The following is a 17482-nucleotide window of genomic DNA, read 5'->3' as shown; positions in this document are numbered from 1 at the left end:
AGGGCAGATTAGGTGAGGGGTTGGGAATTGAGCGGAGTTCACACCAATATGGGGTTTAATAATCAACAATGTAGTTAGGGCTAGTAGTTCTAAGGGTTGAAGTTTATTGAAAGAGGAAGGAAGGGGGGAGGGAAGGAGGTGGCTACAATGACCAATGTGTGTGTGAGTTTGATAAAGGTAGAGAGCTAGTGCTCTTGGAGTATGAATATACAAGGTATAGATAGTACATAACAAGATTTATGGATGGTTGTTTCTAGTATATGTTATGGGAATTTTATGATAAGAATTGTTAGACTTGAGGTTATGATACTAGCCATTATGCTCTAATTTAAAGATTCTTTTATATATCAATGAATAATGGTAGAGTGCCAGGGTTGTTAGAACTATTAAAAGTTTGGGATACATTATTGGAATTTTGTGAAGCCTTTTGATAACCAGACTTTGTTCAGATCATTTTCTTATATAATTACCAATATTTCTGTATCGGTCATTACATGTGCTGATTTGTAATGGACAATATAGTTATGTCATTGTTCAAAAGTCAATAAAAAAGATGATACTTAAAGATGTGTTGGCAGGGAACACTCATTCCTCAGCAGCATGTTAACATTTTGAGTTGTGACTATGGTTGGATGACCATTTTTTTTAGGGTGGGGAGGAGGAGGGGGGGGGGGATGAAAGCACTATTTCTTTACATTACTTTCAAATCATGCTATGACATCCACTAAGATCAGGACATCAGGCAAGAATACCATGAAACAGTATCCACTCCAGAAAGAGGGATACAGAAGTGAGGCATGTCATCTCATTCATCTCAGAGGAGGTTAGTTGGAAGTTACAGCCACACTCATGGAAGGGTAGTTGTAACCTCAGGACTTGATCTGGGACAGAGGTGTTATGACTTACTAGTTGCCTATTAGCCACATAAAAACTGAACATGAAATTTGCATTATTAAATAAAATGAAGATACATACCTGTAGCAGGTATTCTCCGAGGACAGCAGGCTCAATATTCTTATGCATGGGTCGTCGTCCGCGATGGCCCAGGAGACGGAAGAAAAACTTCAAAAGCTCCTTGTGCATGCACGTGCAGTGATCAGTTTAATAAAAAGCAAAAGCAATATAAGTGAAACAACTCCAACAGGGAGGATGGAGGGTTGTAAGAATATTGAGCCTGCTGTCCTCGGAGAATACCTGCTACAGGTATGTATCTTCGCTTTCTCCGAGGCCAAGCAGGTTCAAAATTCTTATGCATGGGGTATCCCTAGCCCCCAGGCTCACTCAAAATAATAAACGTTGGTCAATTGGGCCTCACAACAGCGAAGACATAACAGAGATTGACCTGAAAAGAAATACAACTAAGTGAGAGTGGAGCCTGGAACAGAAGAAAAATGAGCCTAGGAGGGTGGAGTTGGATTCTAAACCCTGAACAGATTCTGCAGTACCAACTGCCCAAACCGACTGTTGCGTCGGGTATCCTGCTGAAGACAGTAGTGAGATGTGAATGTGTGGACAGATGACCACGTTGCAGCCTTGCAAACCTCTTCAATTGAAGCTAACTTTAAGTGAGCCACTGACGCAGCCATGGCTCTGACATTATGAGCCGTGACATGGCCCTCTAGAGTCAGCCCAGCTTGGGCATAAGTGAAAGAAACGCAATCTGCTGGCCAATTGGAGATGGTGCATTTTCCGATGGCGACTCCCCTCCGGTTGGGATCAAAAGAAATAAACAACTGGGCGGACTATCTATAGGGCTTTGTCGTAAAAGGCCAATGTTCTCTTACAGTCCAAGGTGTGCAACTTGTCCCCACCAGGGCGGGAATGTGGACGGGGAAAAATGTTGTCAAGACAATTGACTGGTTCAGATGGAACTCCAACACCACCTTCGACAAGAGCTTAGGGTGCGTGCGGAGGACTACTCTGTTATGATGAAATGTTCTGCAGGTACAGTGCATGTAGTTGCAGACATCCAGATACAGGAAATATAAGGAACATTCATAAGTGCAAAATATAGTAACAAGGATGTGTTTCTCACAGAACTGCCAAAGGACGTCCATCGTACAGGCCCGCTGCAATATGAAGGGTGCTGATCATTGGTATGGTTGGATTTAAAAATGGGACTAAAAGGGGTCGTATACAAAAGCTAAACTTGTTCATCAGGAAATATGTGTCGGTATAAATAGTATTGTCTTTCACAGAACCTTCGCACCTTTAGTGTACACTCTGGTGGACCCTCTTCCACTTCTATCCCTCTATCAATCGGTGTACCTCAGGGTTCTGTTCTCGGTCCTCTCCTGTTCTCCATCTATACTTCTTCCCTTGGCTCTCTGATATCATCCCATGGCTTTCAATACCATCTCTATGCTGATGACTCCCAAATCTACTTCTCTACTTCCGAAATCTCAACCAGCATCCAGACCAGTGTCTCAGCCTGCCTATCTGATATCACTGCCTGGATGTCTCAACGACATCTCAAACTTAACATGGCCAAAACCGAGCTTCTCATCTTTCCCCCAAAATCTACCTCTCCTCTCCCCCCTTTCTCTATTTCGGTGGATGGCGCACTCATTCTCCCTGTCTCATCAGCTCGTAACCTTGGGGTCATCTTTGACTCCACTCTCTCCTTCTCTGCTCACATTCAGCAGATTGCCAAAACCTGTCGTTTCTTTCTCTATAATATCAGTAAAATCCGTCCCTTCATCTCTGAGCACTCTACCAGAACCCTTATCCACACTCTTATCACCTCTCGTCTTGATTATTGTAACCTACTTCTCACCGGCCTCCCTCTTAGCCATCTCTCTCCTCTTCAATCAATCCAAAACTCTGATGCGACTCATTTTCCGCCAAAGTCGCTATGCCCACATTAGCCCTCTCCTTAAGTCACTTCATTGGCTCCCTATCCGTTTCCGTATTCAATTCAAACTTCTCCTATTGACCTATAAGTGCATTCATTCTGCCGCTCCCCAGTACCTTTCCACTCTTGTCTCCCCCTACGTCCCCGCTAGAGTACTCCGTTCTGTAGATAAATCTCTCTTATCTGTCCCTTTCTCCTCTACTGCTAATTCAAGACTCCGTTCCTTTTATCTCGCTGCACCTCACGCCTGGAATAGTCTTCCCGAGCTTGTACGTCTAGCCCCGTCTTTGGCCGTTTTCAAGTCCAGACTCAAAACCCACCTCTTTACCACTGCTTTTGACTCCTAACTCACTTGCCCTGTCCTTTATCCTCACCTCTTTATTCCCTTACCCTAAATTGTTCTGTTTACCTGTCTTATCTAGATTGTAAGCTCTTTGAGCAGGGATTGTCTTTGTGTATGGTGTACAGCACTGCGTATGCCTTGTAGCGCTATAGAAATGATAAGTAGTAGTAGTAGTAGTAGAAGCTCAACTTGTCCATCAGCACCCTTCATATTTTAAAATCATGAATGTTTCTTCTTCTGTTGAAAAGATTATCTCCGTGGGTATTAATGTCGTAATACCCTATCTTTTAACTTAGATTGATATGATATAATACCTTCACGGATTAATAAAAGGGGCATTCAACGGCCATTTTTTATCCTTTTATCATTTTATTACACTGACATTTTATTTACAATGACTTACACACGTGGAAGATTCTTACAGTTCATATAAGGGATACACATGAAGTCAAGATAGTTTACAAACATAATATTTAGGATTTGTATTTAAGATTAGACTTATGATGTTCAAAGGTCTCTCATATATTTATTTATTTATTTATACATACACATACTTGTTTGGTGTGCTCTTTAAATTAGAACAGAATTATGATTAGATTTAGGTTGCATTTTCAGTTATACCGCATCTTATAATTTCGTAGCTCTTAATTTCAGAGGATCACTAATTTATAATCTTATGACAGCGCATTATATGGGCATGACCTCTAATCCTGTTTATTTTTATTTTACAATTTTTAGATTTAGTTGTTTATAAATTTTTCAGGGGGTTGCATGTATTTTGGCGACCCTTTTTCTCCCTATTTATACTCCATTTATTCCATTTTTTGCCTCGTGTAATCCCATTAGGTATCTATAATGAGTGAGTTTTCTTCTTTTCCATTCATAGGATTATATTTATTTTGTTGTGTGTATTGATTTAATAAAGACAACCTTTTTAAAAAAAACAGCTGCATATCATAAGGTCAGTAGATGTGGAAGGGCATAATCGAACAGAAACGCCTATCTCCATGGGCGTTTATCTCCGAGAACGGGTCCGTGAAGGGGCGGGCCGAACCGTATTTTCGAAAAAATGGACGTTTTTGAGTTGGGCGTTTTTAGTTTCCATTATCGTTAAAAAAATCAAACGCCCAGCTCAAAAACGTCCTAATCCGAGCCATTTGGTCGTGAGAGGGGCCACGATTAGTAGTACACTGGCCCCCCTGATATGCCAGGACACCAACTGGGCACCCTAGGTCAGTGCGGTGGACTTCAGAAAAAGCTCCCACATGCATAGCTCCCTTACCACGGGTGCTGAGCTCCCAACCCCCCTCCCCCAAAACTCACTACCCACAAATGTACAACACTGCTCTTAGGGGTGAAGGGGGCACCTACATTTGGGTACAGTGGGTTTTGGAGGCCTCCCATTTACCAACACAAGTGTTACAGGTGGGGGGGGGGGGGGGGATGGGCCTGGGGCCACCTGGCTGAAGAGCACTGCAGTAACCACTAAAAGTGCTCCAGGGACCTGCATACACGCAGGCCTCTAGGACTTGTTGCTGCTGTATAACATTGGCACACCAGTTGACACCTGAAGACTAATCTCTCCGAAAACGTCCTTTATTGGAATAACCGCGTTTACTCACAGTTAACTGCAGATCAGAGGTTGTGCCCCACTGGCAACGAGTCTCCCTGGTACTGAGATGAGCAGTAGGTCAGAGGTGGCAGAATGCTGTACAATACTACTACTACTACTTAACATTTCTAGAGCGCTACTAGGCTTACGCAGCGCTGTACAAATCAACAAAGAAGGACGGTCCCTTCTCAGAGGAGCTTACAATCTAAAGGACGAAATGTCAAGTTGATGCAGTCTAGATTTCTTGAGTAGAGGTGTGGTGGTTAGGTGCCGAAGGCGACATTGAAGAGGTGGGCTTTGAGCAATGATTTGAAGATGGGCAGGGAGGGGGCCTGGTGTATGGGCTCAGGGAGTTTGTTCCACGTATGGGGTGAGGCGAGGCAGAAAGGGCGGAGCCTGGAGTTGGCAGTGGTGGAGAAGGGTACTGAAAGGAGGGATTTGTCTTGAGAGCGGAGGTTACGGGTAGGAATGTAAGGGGAGATGAGAGTAGAGAGGTAAGGAGGGGCTGCGGATCGAGTGCATTTGTAGGTTAGTAGGAGAAGCTTGAACTGTATGCGGTACCTGATCGGAAGCCAGTGAAGTGACTTGAGGAGAGCAGTGATGTGAGTATATCTGTCCAGGCGGAAGATAAGACGTGCAGCAGAGTTCTGAATGGACTGAAGGGGGGATAGATGGCTGAGTGGGAGGCCAGTGAGGAGTAGGTTGCAGTAGTCAAGGCGAGAGGTAATGAGAGAGTGGATGAGAGTTTGGGTGATGTGCTCAGAGAGGAAAGGGCGAATTTTGCTAATGTTATAGAGGAAGAAGCAACAGGTCTTGGCTATCTGCTGGATATGCGCAGAGAAGGAGAGGGAGGAGTCGAAGATGACACCGAGGTTGCGGGCAGATGAGACGGGGACGATGAGGGTGTTATCAACTGAGATAGAGAGTGGAGGAAGAGGAGAAGTGGGTTTGGGTGGGAAGACAAGAAGTTCGGTCTTGGCCATGTTCAGTTTCAGGTGGCAGTTGGACATCCAGGCAGCAATGTCGGATAAGCAGGCCGATACTTCGGCCTGTGTTTCCGCAGTGATGTCTGGTGTGGAGAGATAAAGCTGGGTGTCGTCAGCATAAAGATGATAGTGGAAGCCATGAGATGAGATCAGGGATCCCAGGGAAGAGGTGTAGATTGAAAAAAGAAGGGGTCCAAGGACAGATCCCTGAGGGACTCCAACAGAGTGCGGGATAGGGGTGGAGGACGAACAATGAGAGTGTACTCTGAAGGTATGATGGGAGAGATAAGAGGAGAACCAGGAGAGGACAGAGTCCTGGAATCCAATAGAGGACAGTGTGTCAAGAAGTAAGTTATGATTGACAGTGTCAAAAGCGGCGGATAGGTCGAGGAGGATGAGGATGGAGTAGTGACCTTTGGATCTGGCGAGGAACAGGTCATTGCAGACTTTAGATAATGCCGTTTCTGTCGAGTGCAGGGGGCGAAAGCCGGATTGAAGCGGATCGAGGATGGCATGAAAGGAGAGAAAATCTAGGCAACGGCTGTGAACAGCGCGTTCCAGTATCTTGGAGAGGAAAGGTAGAAGGGAAATGGGGCGGTAGTTGGAGGGACAGGTAGGGTCAAGTGATGGTTTTTTGAGGAGAGGTGTGACTACGGCATGCTTGAAGGTGTCCGGGACAGTTGCAGTGGAAAGAGAGAGGTTGAGGATATGACAGATGGGGGGGGGGGGGGGGGGGGGGGTGATAGTAGGAGAGATGGTGTTAAGTAAATTGGTGGGGATGGGGTCTGAGGAACAGGTGGTGCATTTTGAGGAGGAGAGGAGATGGGCGGTTTCCTCTTCGGTGATATCAGGAAAAGAGGAGAAGGATGGTTGAGGGAGTGCGTTATAGGTTGAAGAGGAGGAGAAGGTTTAGTGGTGAATTCAAGGTTGATCTTCTGGACCTTGTCACGGAAGTAGTCAGCCAGTGATTGAGGAGAGAGTGGGGGGTGGGGGGTGGGAGCGGAGGGCACTTTGAGGAAGGAATTGAGGGTGGCGAAGAGACGACGAGGGTTAGAGCTGAGGGAATTGGTCAATTGGGTGTAATAGTCCTGTTTGGCGAGGAATAGGGAGGACTGGAAGGAGGATAGCATGAATTTGTAGTGAATGAAATCAGTATGGGTGCGAGATTTCCTCCATAGGCGTTCAGCCGATCTGGTGCAGGAGCGAAGGTATCGGGTGCAGGGGGTCAGCCAGGGCCGGGGATTAGTACGCCTTGTGGGACGGGAGATGGATGGTGCAAGGGTGTCTAGGGCCGAGGAGAGAGTGGCATTGTAAGTGGAGACAGCCTTGTCAACAGATTCGGAGGACATGATGGAAGGGAGGAGATCAGAGATAATAGAGGATAAGGTGGGGGGGGGGGGGTCCACAGCCTGGAGATTCCTGGAAGTGGTGGTTAGAGTTGGGCGGGACTGAGGGGGAGGGTGATGAAGTGTGAATGTGATCAGGTGATGGTCAGAGAGAGGAAGAGCTGATGTACAGAAATTGGATGGTGAGCAGGTATAAGACAGGACGAGATCAAGACAGTGACCAGATTGGTGAGTAGGGGTGGTGGAGCTCACCTGGAGGTTGAAGGAGGCGGTTAGAGTGAGGAATTGAGAAGCGTATGAGTTGGATGGGTTATCAATGTGTATGTTGAAGCCACCAAGAATGAGGGATGGGGATGAGGGCTCAAGAAAAACGGAGAGCCAGGCATCAAAGTCAGTAAGGAAGGAAGGGAGGGACTTATCAGGGGGGCGGTAAATGACTGCAACCCTGAGTGGCAGCGGGTAGAATAGACGGATGGAGTGGACTTCAAAGGATGAGAAGCATTGAGACTGTGGTAGGAGGAGAGGTTGAAAACTGCAGGAGGACGAAAGTAATAGACCAACACCGCCACCGCGGCCAACTGGGCGGGGCGAATGGGAGAAAAGATAACCTCCGTGGCATAGGGCCGCGACTGAGGCAGAGTCGTCAGGGGTGAGCCAGGTTTCGGTTAGGGCGAGCAGTTGAAGGGAGTGGGAGATGAAGAGATCATGGGTGAAGGAGAGTTTGTTGCAGACTGAGTGGGCATTCCACAGGGCACACGAGAAGGGGAGGGAGGAGGGGGGAGGAGGGGAATGTAGATGAGATTGGAGATATTGCGGAAACGTTTGCAAAGATGAGACGAGGACAGGTGTGGGGGACCTGGGTTGGGGTTGATGTCTCTCGCGGATAGCAGGAGGAGGAGCAAGGGAGAGCGGAGAAGGGTGGGGGAGGTAGGGCGACGAAGACGGGATGCGCTTAGGAGGAATGGGGAAGGGTTCATGGCAGGAAAGAGGTGTTGAAGGTTGAGAGCTAGGAAGGAGGAGGAGGACATTAGGGATGGTGAGGTGGTGGGGGACAGGGGTAGGTAGGGTATTGCAGTGGTGAGTAGGAGGAGAGAGACATGGCTGGGCAGTGAGTGCGTGTGGTATACTGCGGTGAGAGGGGGTAAATATTAGGGAGGGATAGGGCAAGGAATAGAATGTGAATGGGGGCCATAAGTAGTAACTGAGGTGTTAGCGGGGGCAGGTAGCTGGGCTGTGAGACAAGCAGGTTGAGGTGAGCAGTCGGGCAGGAGAGTGATGAACTGGCAGAAAGATGGACTGGGAGACAGGCAGGCAGGTGAGCAGTTGGGCAGGAGGGTGATGAGCTGGTAGGAAGATGGACTGGGGGCAAGCAGGTTTCAGGGTGAGCAGTCAGGAGGGTGAAGGGCTGGCAAAGTGGCAGGTTGTTGGTGGGCAGGTGGTTGGTGAGTAGGCAGGTTGACTGGCTAGCAGGCAGGAACAGGTGATTGGGTAGCGGGTAGGCAGGTCGATTGGCTAGCAGTTCGGTAGGCAGGAACAGGTGAGTGCGGTGGAGAGCACAGCAGCAGGACTGGAACAAGCTGGAATGGTTTGGAGCAGAATAGAGCAGAGCTGGATCAAGCGGACTGGAACAAGCTGGAGCAGACGGACTGGAACAAGCTGGATCGGGCGGGCCCTCTTTCAGCCACATTCAAGGGAAGAACTAAGTTATGTAACGTGGCTAACACAGGAAAGGGAACTAAAACTGGCTTACAAAAATGGCCACTACCGCATGGACTACAACAGGAAACACAACAGGGCACACTCTGACCCAGTAGGCAGGGGGAAAAGCACCATGGGAGAAGAGCCTACCAACTACCAACATCGTGAGACTGTAACACAAGCTAATGAAATCACGGAGCCCAATACTCTACACCCACCACAATGCAATGCTGATGTGACCCTGTACTGCACCCGAGAGCCACATCTGACCCAGGGAAAGGCTGTGACAGGATCGAACACATTCTGCTGTCATGGAGGTGGGTACAGCATTTGAGGCTGGCATACAGGCTGGAAAAAAAGTTTGTAAAGTGGGGCTTTTTTGGTGGGAGGGGGTTAGTGACCACTGGGGGAGTCCGGGGAGGTCATCCCCGATTCCCTCCAGTGGTCATCTGGGCAGTTGGGGCACTTTTTTGGGACTTGTTCGTGAAAAAAAAGGGTCCAAAAAAAGTGACCCAAAATCGCGGTATTATCAGCTAAAGACGCCCATCTCTCCTCGGCTGATAACCACGCCCCAGTTCCGCCTCCACCACGCCCCCGCCAACTTTATTCGTTTCCGCGATGGAATGCAGTTGGAAACGCCCAAAATCGGCTTTCGATTATACCGATTTGGGCGCCTTTGCGAGATAAACGTCTATCTCCCGATTTAGGTCGCACTATAGGCGTTTTTCTCTTTCGAAAATAAGCAGGATACTATAACACACTCTATAGATTTATTTATTTATTTAAATATACTACACCATTTTTAATGCGTTTGTCTATTTTGTTTCAATATATAATTTTCTTATACATTCATCTGTTTTCTATATACATTATCTATAGATATTATATTATATGTATGCATTTTTCAGATTTATATATAAGTATGATTTGTTAGTGTACTTTTTAGATCATTTTTTAAATTCTCAATAATTTAACATAAATGTGTCATATATTGTTATTCATCATTTATTTTTTATATATAATTTTCTTATTCATTATCTGTGTTTTATATACATCATCTATAGATATTCTTTTATATGTATGTATTTTTTACATTTTCATGTATATGTATGATTTATAAGTGCACCTTTTTTATACAATTGTTTTTAGATTCACAATAATTTATCATATATGTGTCCATATATTATTTTACACACACACACACACATATATATATACACAGAAAAACCGATTGAATACTACATGATTACTAATTTCTTTATATATGTATATATTTTTGGATATGTATATTCAACTGTTTATACTTTGTTACATTGATTTTGATTTTTTATTATATGTTCTTGGTTTTGTCTTTGAATGTTTTGATAATTGTATGTCTTGTAGACTCCTGAGAAAGGCGCTTTTCGCGCCGAAACACGGCTGCTGTGTTGAGTCATTTTTTTGCAATAAAGAGTTTGTTCCCATCATTACGTCTCCTCCGTTTTTTGAGAACAGCCACTCTTCCTACTTTTGGCTTCTGCATCCTTTGACATAGGAAACTTGTGCACCTCCATCCTTGTGGGTGGTTATCTTTGGATTCAAGTTTATATGTATACATGTTCATTGGCACATGTATGGATATTTATAGTAATATAGATAAAGTACTGAGGACCCACTATTGAAAAAATTTATGCTCCTAACTTTGGGGCCCTTTTACTAAGACACAGCAAAATCTGGGCTTAGCATGTGCTGATGCAGGACTTTCCCGCATACTGCTCTCATTTTTAATGCAGAAGTATTGAGGCCATAGTACTTAGGACTTGCAATAAAATTTACACAGGATCACTTACTGCCTCCTATTTAGGAGGTGCTAAGTGCTCCCATGTTAAGTCAGCATTACCCAGTTAGTATATGCTAATGTGAACACACTAGCTGGATAACGTTTGCATGCCCATTCCCTGCCCATGACATACCCCTTCTCACAAAAAGTTTTAAACTAAATAATGCACAAATAGCTTACGCTGATAGGCAAATTACCACAAAATCCTTTAATGTGTATTGCAATAAGCCTTTTACCCCATGTTAAATGTGTGTTAGCATTTAATACAGTCTAGTAAAAAGGACCCTTTGACAGTTAAGTTCCTAAATTGGCCTCATTAAAAATTTACTATGGTTGAGTGCCTAAATTTATACTCAAAATTCACTAAGCTCCTAAATTCAGGAGCATAAGAAGCGGGGTGGCAACAAAGGAGGATTTAAGATGGGGAAAAAAATTAGGAACTTAGCACTGATTTTCAGCAGGTCTAAATTTATAAGCATAACTTTTAAGCTCCTAAATTAGGATGATTTTTCAGGAACCTAAATTTAGGAGATTAGCCCTCAGTTTGCTTTGTTTGTTTTTTAATTTTGCTTGTTTTTTCAACATCTATATTTATACAGATTTTTCATTGGCCTGCTGGTTATTATTTGGACTTCCAAAATTATGAAATAAATTACAAATTAGATTATACTGACTTTTCAGACTTGAATATAGTGCTTGTTTTAGAAGCACCATTCACATTTTGGATGTTCATAAACCAACATTTAGACCTCTGCCATGCACAGACATCTACATTCTGCTTTTATAAATCTGGGATATGGCTATCTAAAACTAAAGAACATCCAAGTGGTAAGAGGTGTGCTCTTGGGCAAGAAAAGGGCAAGCCCCCAAAATAAACATTTATTCCCCTTTCAGAACTGGAATGAAAGTCTATATCTAAAAAAAATGGACATCAGGAATTAGACTTGCTATCTGGGATGTCCAGGTTCCAGAAAACTGCTCTGGGTGCAGCACACCACTGGACAGATTAGGAAAGGTCACCTCCTTCAATCACCAGTGGTTAGTGTCCACCTCCCTCTCTCCACCCCTCTCTCCCCTACCCCTACCCCCCCCCCAAAAAAAAAAAAAAGTGAAAATGGAAAGGGATACTGGGCTCTGCAACAGCTTCAGGAAAAATATGCATCTATATTCCTAAAATGGCTAACCTAAACTTATAAATTCCAGCATATAACCTCTGTTTGCCATTTCATAACATCAATGTTCATTTGCTGCTACAGAGATGTTTACATTCTTGTGTTGACCCGTTGATATATTCAAGGTCTATTTTGTAAAACGGATGTCTATATTGCATCTCATCAGCATATGAATGCCATTTCACCATGTATTTTAGAACTGGCTCAAAATTGTCAGATCCAGTTCTAAGATGCTAGTACTTCAGATGCCCTGACTTGGTTATCTAAATGCTGATTTGAATGTTCTTTCTAAAATGCCACTCCATATGTAGTAGGGTCCCTAAAAGACCACTTATACATACAAAAGACTTAACTTTGCTACTAGAACAATAAAACATTCAGTAATATTACCTTGCAATTTAGACAACACAGTCCATGAGCACACACAGAACCTTCTGTTAGTTGACACGTCCCAAATGTACAGCATGGATTTCTTTTACATTCCTAAGAATGAAAAATTCAGGAAGGATGTTTAAATAAATGGTAACCCAAGGTATTAAGTCACACATGCTTTAACATGAACAATAGATCAAAGTTTCATTGCAATATGGATACATGGAGGCGTATTTTCAAAGCACTTAGACTTGCTGCTGATAGCTCGAGCTAACTTTTAGTAAAAGACCCCCATAGAGGGACATAATCGAATGGGGCGCCCAAGTTTTCATGAGGGCGTACTCGCAGGACGGCCCCGTAAAGGGGCGGGGCAACCTGTATTATCGAAACAAGATGGACGTCTATCTTTCATTTCGATAATAAGGTTGGGGACGCCCAAATCATGAAATTTAGGTCAACCTTAGAGATGGTGATCCTTAGCTCGTTTTTGAGATAGTCGTCCTCGGTTTTTGGCGATACTGGAAACCGAGGACGCCCATCTCAAAAATGACCAAATCCAAGCCCTTTGGTAATGGGAGGAGCCAGCATTTGTAGTGCACTGGTCCCCCTCACATGCCAGGACACCAACCGGGCACCCTAGGGGGCAGTGCAGTGGACTTCAAAAATTGTTCCCAGGTACATAGCTCCCTTAACTTGTGTGCTGAGGCCCCCAAATCCCCCCAAACAAACCCACCCCCACAACTGTACACACTACCATAGCCCTTAGGGATGAAGGGGGGCACCTACATGTGGGTACAGTGGATTTCGGGTGGGTTTTGGAGGGCTCACATTTACCACCACAAGTGTAACAGGTGGGGGGGATGGGCCTGGGTTCGCCTGCCTGAAGTACACTGCACCCACTACAACTGCTCCAGGTACCTGTATACTGCTGCGATGGACCTGAGTATGGCATTTGAGGCTGGCAAAAAAGTATTTTTAGACTTTTTTTTATGGTGGGAGGGGGTTGGTGACCACTGGGGGAGTAAGGGGAGGTGATCCCCAGTTCCCTCCGGCTGTCATCTGGTCAGTTCGGGCACCTTTTTGATGCTTGGTCGTGAAAAAAAATGGACCAAGTAAAGTCGTCCAAGTGCTCGTCAGGGACGCCCTTCTTTTTTTCATTATCGGCCGAGGACTCCCATCTCCTAATCACGCCCCAGTCTCGCCTTCGCTACACTGCCGACATGCCCCCGTGAACTTTGGTCATCCCCATGACGAAAAGCAGTTGAGGGCACCCAAAAATCGGCTTTCGATTATGCCGATTTGGGTGACCTTGCGAGAAGGACGCCCATCTCCCGCTTTGTGTCGGAAGATGGGCACCCTTCTCTTTCGAAAATTCACCTGATAGTAGCATATGAAACTTTGTAACTCTAAGGGGCCCTTTTAGTATGGCGTGCCCAAAAGTAGCCTGCACTGGTCCATTTCCTGAGTGTGCCTGGAAAAAGGGTTGTTTTTTTTAATGTGCCAGAAAATGGACATGCAGCAAAATGAAAATCAGTGCATGTCTATTTTCAGCCTGAGACCTTAATGCCACCCATTGACTTAGTGGTAAGGTCTCATGCGCTAACAGGGTGGTAAGCATGCAGCACGCACCAACTGCTGATTACCGCCTGGTAAGGGCCCCACGGTAGAAAATAGAAAATATTTTCTACTGCTTGTTTTGGGCACATGCCAAAAATGGAATTACCGCTCGGGGCATGCGGTAGCTAGGCAGTAGTGCCAGTTTGACGCACCAAAAGGGTCCCTAAGTGCTTTGAAAATGAGCCCCACAGTAACCTATAGTAGTTTAAATTACTGATCAGAAGCACACTTGATGGAATAAACTAATTCTCCAGATTTGTCCCCTATATTGCTGTTTGGAATTCAAGAAATGAATTTTTAAACTGTACTTCCAAATAACTGCCATTTTTAACATGTCAAAAAAAACCATGGGGTCAAATTTTAAGTTTTCAGCCAAAAGTATGGTTTAAAAAATTCTTTACTTTTGAGACCGTGTATCTTTTCCCTTAGGATTTCATTGAGTCAAAAGGCTGGAAGAAACCTCTAGAGATCATTTTGTGAATCTGTCTACATCCACTATACTTATACCTCACACAAATATTGGAATCTGTCACTGAAGATTTGTAACAGCATGCCAGGTATACATTTTCCTAGGGTGGCAGACCCTCATAGTTCTTCCTGTCTAATCTAAATCTCCCTTGTTGCAATTTAAAGTCTTTACTGGTTGTCCTTTCCTTGATGAAAGAGATCAACTGATAAGTGTTCTCACTGAAAGCTCACTTTATGCACTTCAAAAAAATGCTACAAGACTTTGCCATTTTCTTTATTCAACCAATAAAGGGAAATTGCTTACTTTTGTTGGAGGCTCTCCACAGACAGCAAGATAATCAGTAACATAAGTGGGTGATGTTTCCAATGCTGCCAAACAGATCGAAAACTACCAGAAAAATTGTTCAGCATGCACAGGAGTATCCACACAGCTGTCCCTGTGTAAACCACCTCAGTTTATACATAACTCAACTTAATATGCATGGAGGTAAGAGGGAATGTGTGGGTAAGTCTTGCTGTATATACAGAACCCCTGTTACAGGTAAGTAATTTTGTATCTGCTCTTTCAGAACTCAAAAAACCCTTGCTAGAAGGATTTTCCAAGCATGCATAGGACATCCCACACAGCCACTAACTTATAAATCTTTCAGTCTATTACAGAACTTAGGAATCAACTCCCCAGGATGGTAGATGAGTGGTGGGTGGCTATTTAGAGAGAATCTTGGTATTTTATTCAAAGAAAGCAAAGATACTTACCTGTAGTAGGTGTTCTCTGAGGACAGCAGGCTTCACATTCTCACAAGTGGGTAGACGATCCACGTCGTCCGGGAATCGGTATATTAGCCAGCAAAAACTTTTGAGAGCCTTACAGCACATAAATGAAATAAAAGGTATTGAGGACAACTCCAAGGGGAGGTGGGCGGGATTGTGAGAATTTGAAGCCTGCTGTCCTCGGAGAATACCTGCTACAATCTTCGCTTTCTCCGAGGACAAGCAGGCTTACCATTCTCACAAGTGGGGAATCCCTAGCATCCAGGCTCACCCAAAACAACAAACAGTGGTAAATTGGGCCTCGCAACGGTGAGGACTTAACACAGATTCATCTGAAACTATATACAAACTAGATGAGAGTGCAGCCTGGAAAAGAACAAAACGGGCTTAGGAGGGTGGATTTGGATTCTAGACCCCAGATTATGCAACACTGACTTCCCAAACCAATTGTCGCGTCGGGTATCCTGCTCAAGGCAGTAATGAGATGTGAATGTGTGGACTGAAGACCACATCGCAGCCTTGCAAATTTCTTCAATGGAGGCTGATTTTAAGTGGGCCACTAACACAGCCATGGCTCTAACATTATGAGCTGGGACATGACCCTCTAAAGTCAGTCCAGCTTGGGCATAAGCGAAGGAAATGCAATCTGCTAGCCAACTGGCAATGGTGCATTTACCGATGGCAACTCCCCTCCTGTTGGGATCAAAACAAACAACTGGACGGACTGTCTGAAGGGCTTCGTCCGCTCCATGTAAAAGTCCAATGCTCTCTTGCAGTCCAAGGTGTGCAAGCTGCTTTTGCCAGGATGGGCATGAGGACGGGGAAAGAATGTTGGCAAGACAATCGACTGCTTCAGGTGGAACTCCGACAACATCTTCGGCAGGAAATTGGGGTGCGTGCGGAAGACTAGTCTGTTGTAATGAAACTGAGTATAAGGTGCATCCACTACTAAAGCCTGAGCTCACTGACCCTACGAGCTGAAGTAACAGCCACCAAGAAAATGACCTTCCAGGTCAAGTACTTCAGATGGCAGGAATTCAGTGGCTCAAAAGGTGCTTTCATCTGGATGAGAACGATGTTGAGATCCCATGACACTCGTGGAGGTTTGACTGGGGGCTTTGACAAAAGCAAACCTATCATGAAACGAATTACTAAAGGCTGTGCAGAGATAGGCATACCTTCTACACGTTGATGATAAGCACTAATTGCACTGAGGTGAACCCTTACGGGGTTGGTCTTGAGACCAGACTCTCTGTGTAGAAGGTATTCAAGTAAAACCAACCTGTTTAAAAAGGCATACCTTACTGATCCAACATCAATGCCTGATCTCTGCAACAAAACCAAAGAACATAATGGACATAACACACATCTTCCGTTAGACGATGCCCTAATGTGGTTGTGCCACATGAACTTTATCTTACCACAACATCACATTGTATTTGTTCACACCGGAGTCTGCAAACGCCTCTCCGGTACTATGTAAGCCACGTTGCGCCTACAAATAGGTGGGAAAATGTGGGATACAAATGTAACAAATAAATAAATAAAAGGATAAAGATACTCTTCTGGAATTACAAAAATTGCAATTCCAATATAACCATGTTTTGAGCTCCAGAGCAAGTATAATCCTAGCATCTGAACAAGCTTCTTATGCGGGAATGATAAGGATAGCCTTAACTTTAATGCATGGAAACAATCGCAGAGAACCTACAAATACGCCATTAAATGTGCCAAAAGAGATTATTATATACAAAAAATAACAATGAATGGTGCAGACATAAAACAACAATTTCAAATTATAAAAACTCTCCTAAACACAGATCCAGTAACAACATCACCTTCAAACCGTCCTTCTGCCGACCAATTAGCTAAATACTTTAAAGATCTAATCTCTCTTAGGGAGGAGGGGGGAGGGGGGAATAGGATGCAACTCGGAAGATTAGATAAGATTGTTAAGAAGAGACTGTTTGAAAGGTGTTATTGTACTAATATACAAATAACAGAAATGTTGTTAATATTGTAAAAATTTAATAAACAAATAAAAAAAAAAGATCTAATCTCTCTTAAGCAAACTAATTGTACCTACACAGTCTTTTAGTTAAGAGGCAAAAAGACTTCAGATCCCCGGTGCCATTCCCTTTCTTTTGAACAGCACCGCTCCGCTTTGTCACTGTTTTTTTCAAATACCATGCGGTGATCTGCGGGAATCCTCATTAGTCAAAACTTCCTCTTTTGCTTACTGTTATACAAAATATATATATATTGTAAACAAGGCTCCTATTGGCTAAGTCCGTGAAGCCTCCTCACCACCAGCACAGAGCTCTCTGTTTTCCTCTTTATGTGTTTCTTCTTCTTTCTGGGGCCTGTTTTTGGGATTTGCAACCCAACCCCCTTTTCTTCAACAGCTCCTCGGCTGTTTTAAAC

The 17482-nt window shown here is 44.3% G+C and overlaps 1 protein-coding gene across 1 annotated transcript in view; it reads right to left on the bottom strand.

Annotated features, from left to right (window-relative positions):
* LOC115469724 (disintegrin and metalloproteinase domain-containing protein 9-like) overlaps positions 1–17482 on the bottom strand; it is a 581856-nt gene that overhangs the window by 121552 nt on the left and 442822 nt on the right. The window contains 1 exon segment of the mRNA XM_030202512.1: positions 12221–12313. Within this exon segment, the coding sequence (XP_030058372.1) occupies positions 12221–12313 (93 nt within the window).

Source organism: Microcaecilia unicolor, chromosome 4 (assembly GCF_901765095.1).
Source record: "Microcaecilia unicolor chromosome 4, aMicUni1.1, whole genome shotgun sequence".
Classification (NCBI taxonomy): domain Eukaryota; kingdom Metazoa; phylum Chordata; class Amphibia; order Gymnophiona; family Siphonopidae; genus Microcaecilia; species Microcaecilia unicolor.
This window is presented reverse-complemented; position numbering and strand designations above follow the sequence as displayed.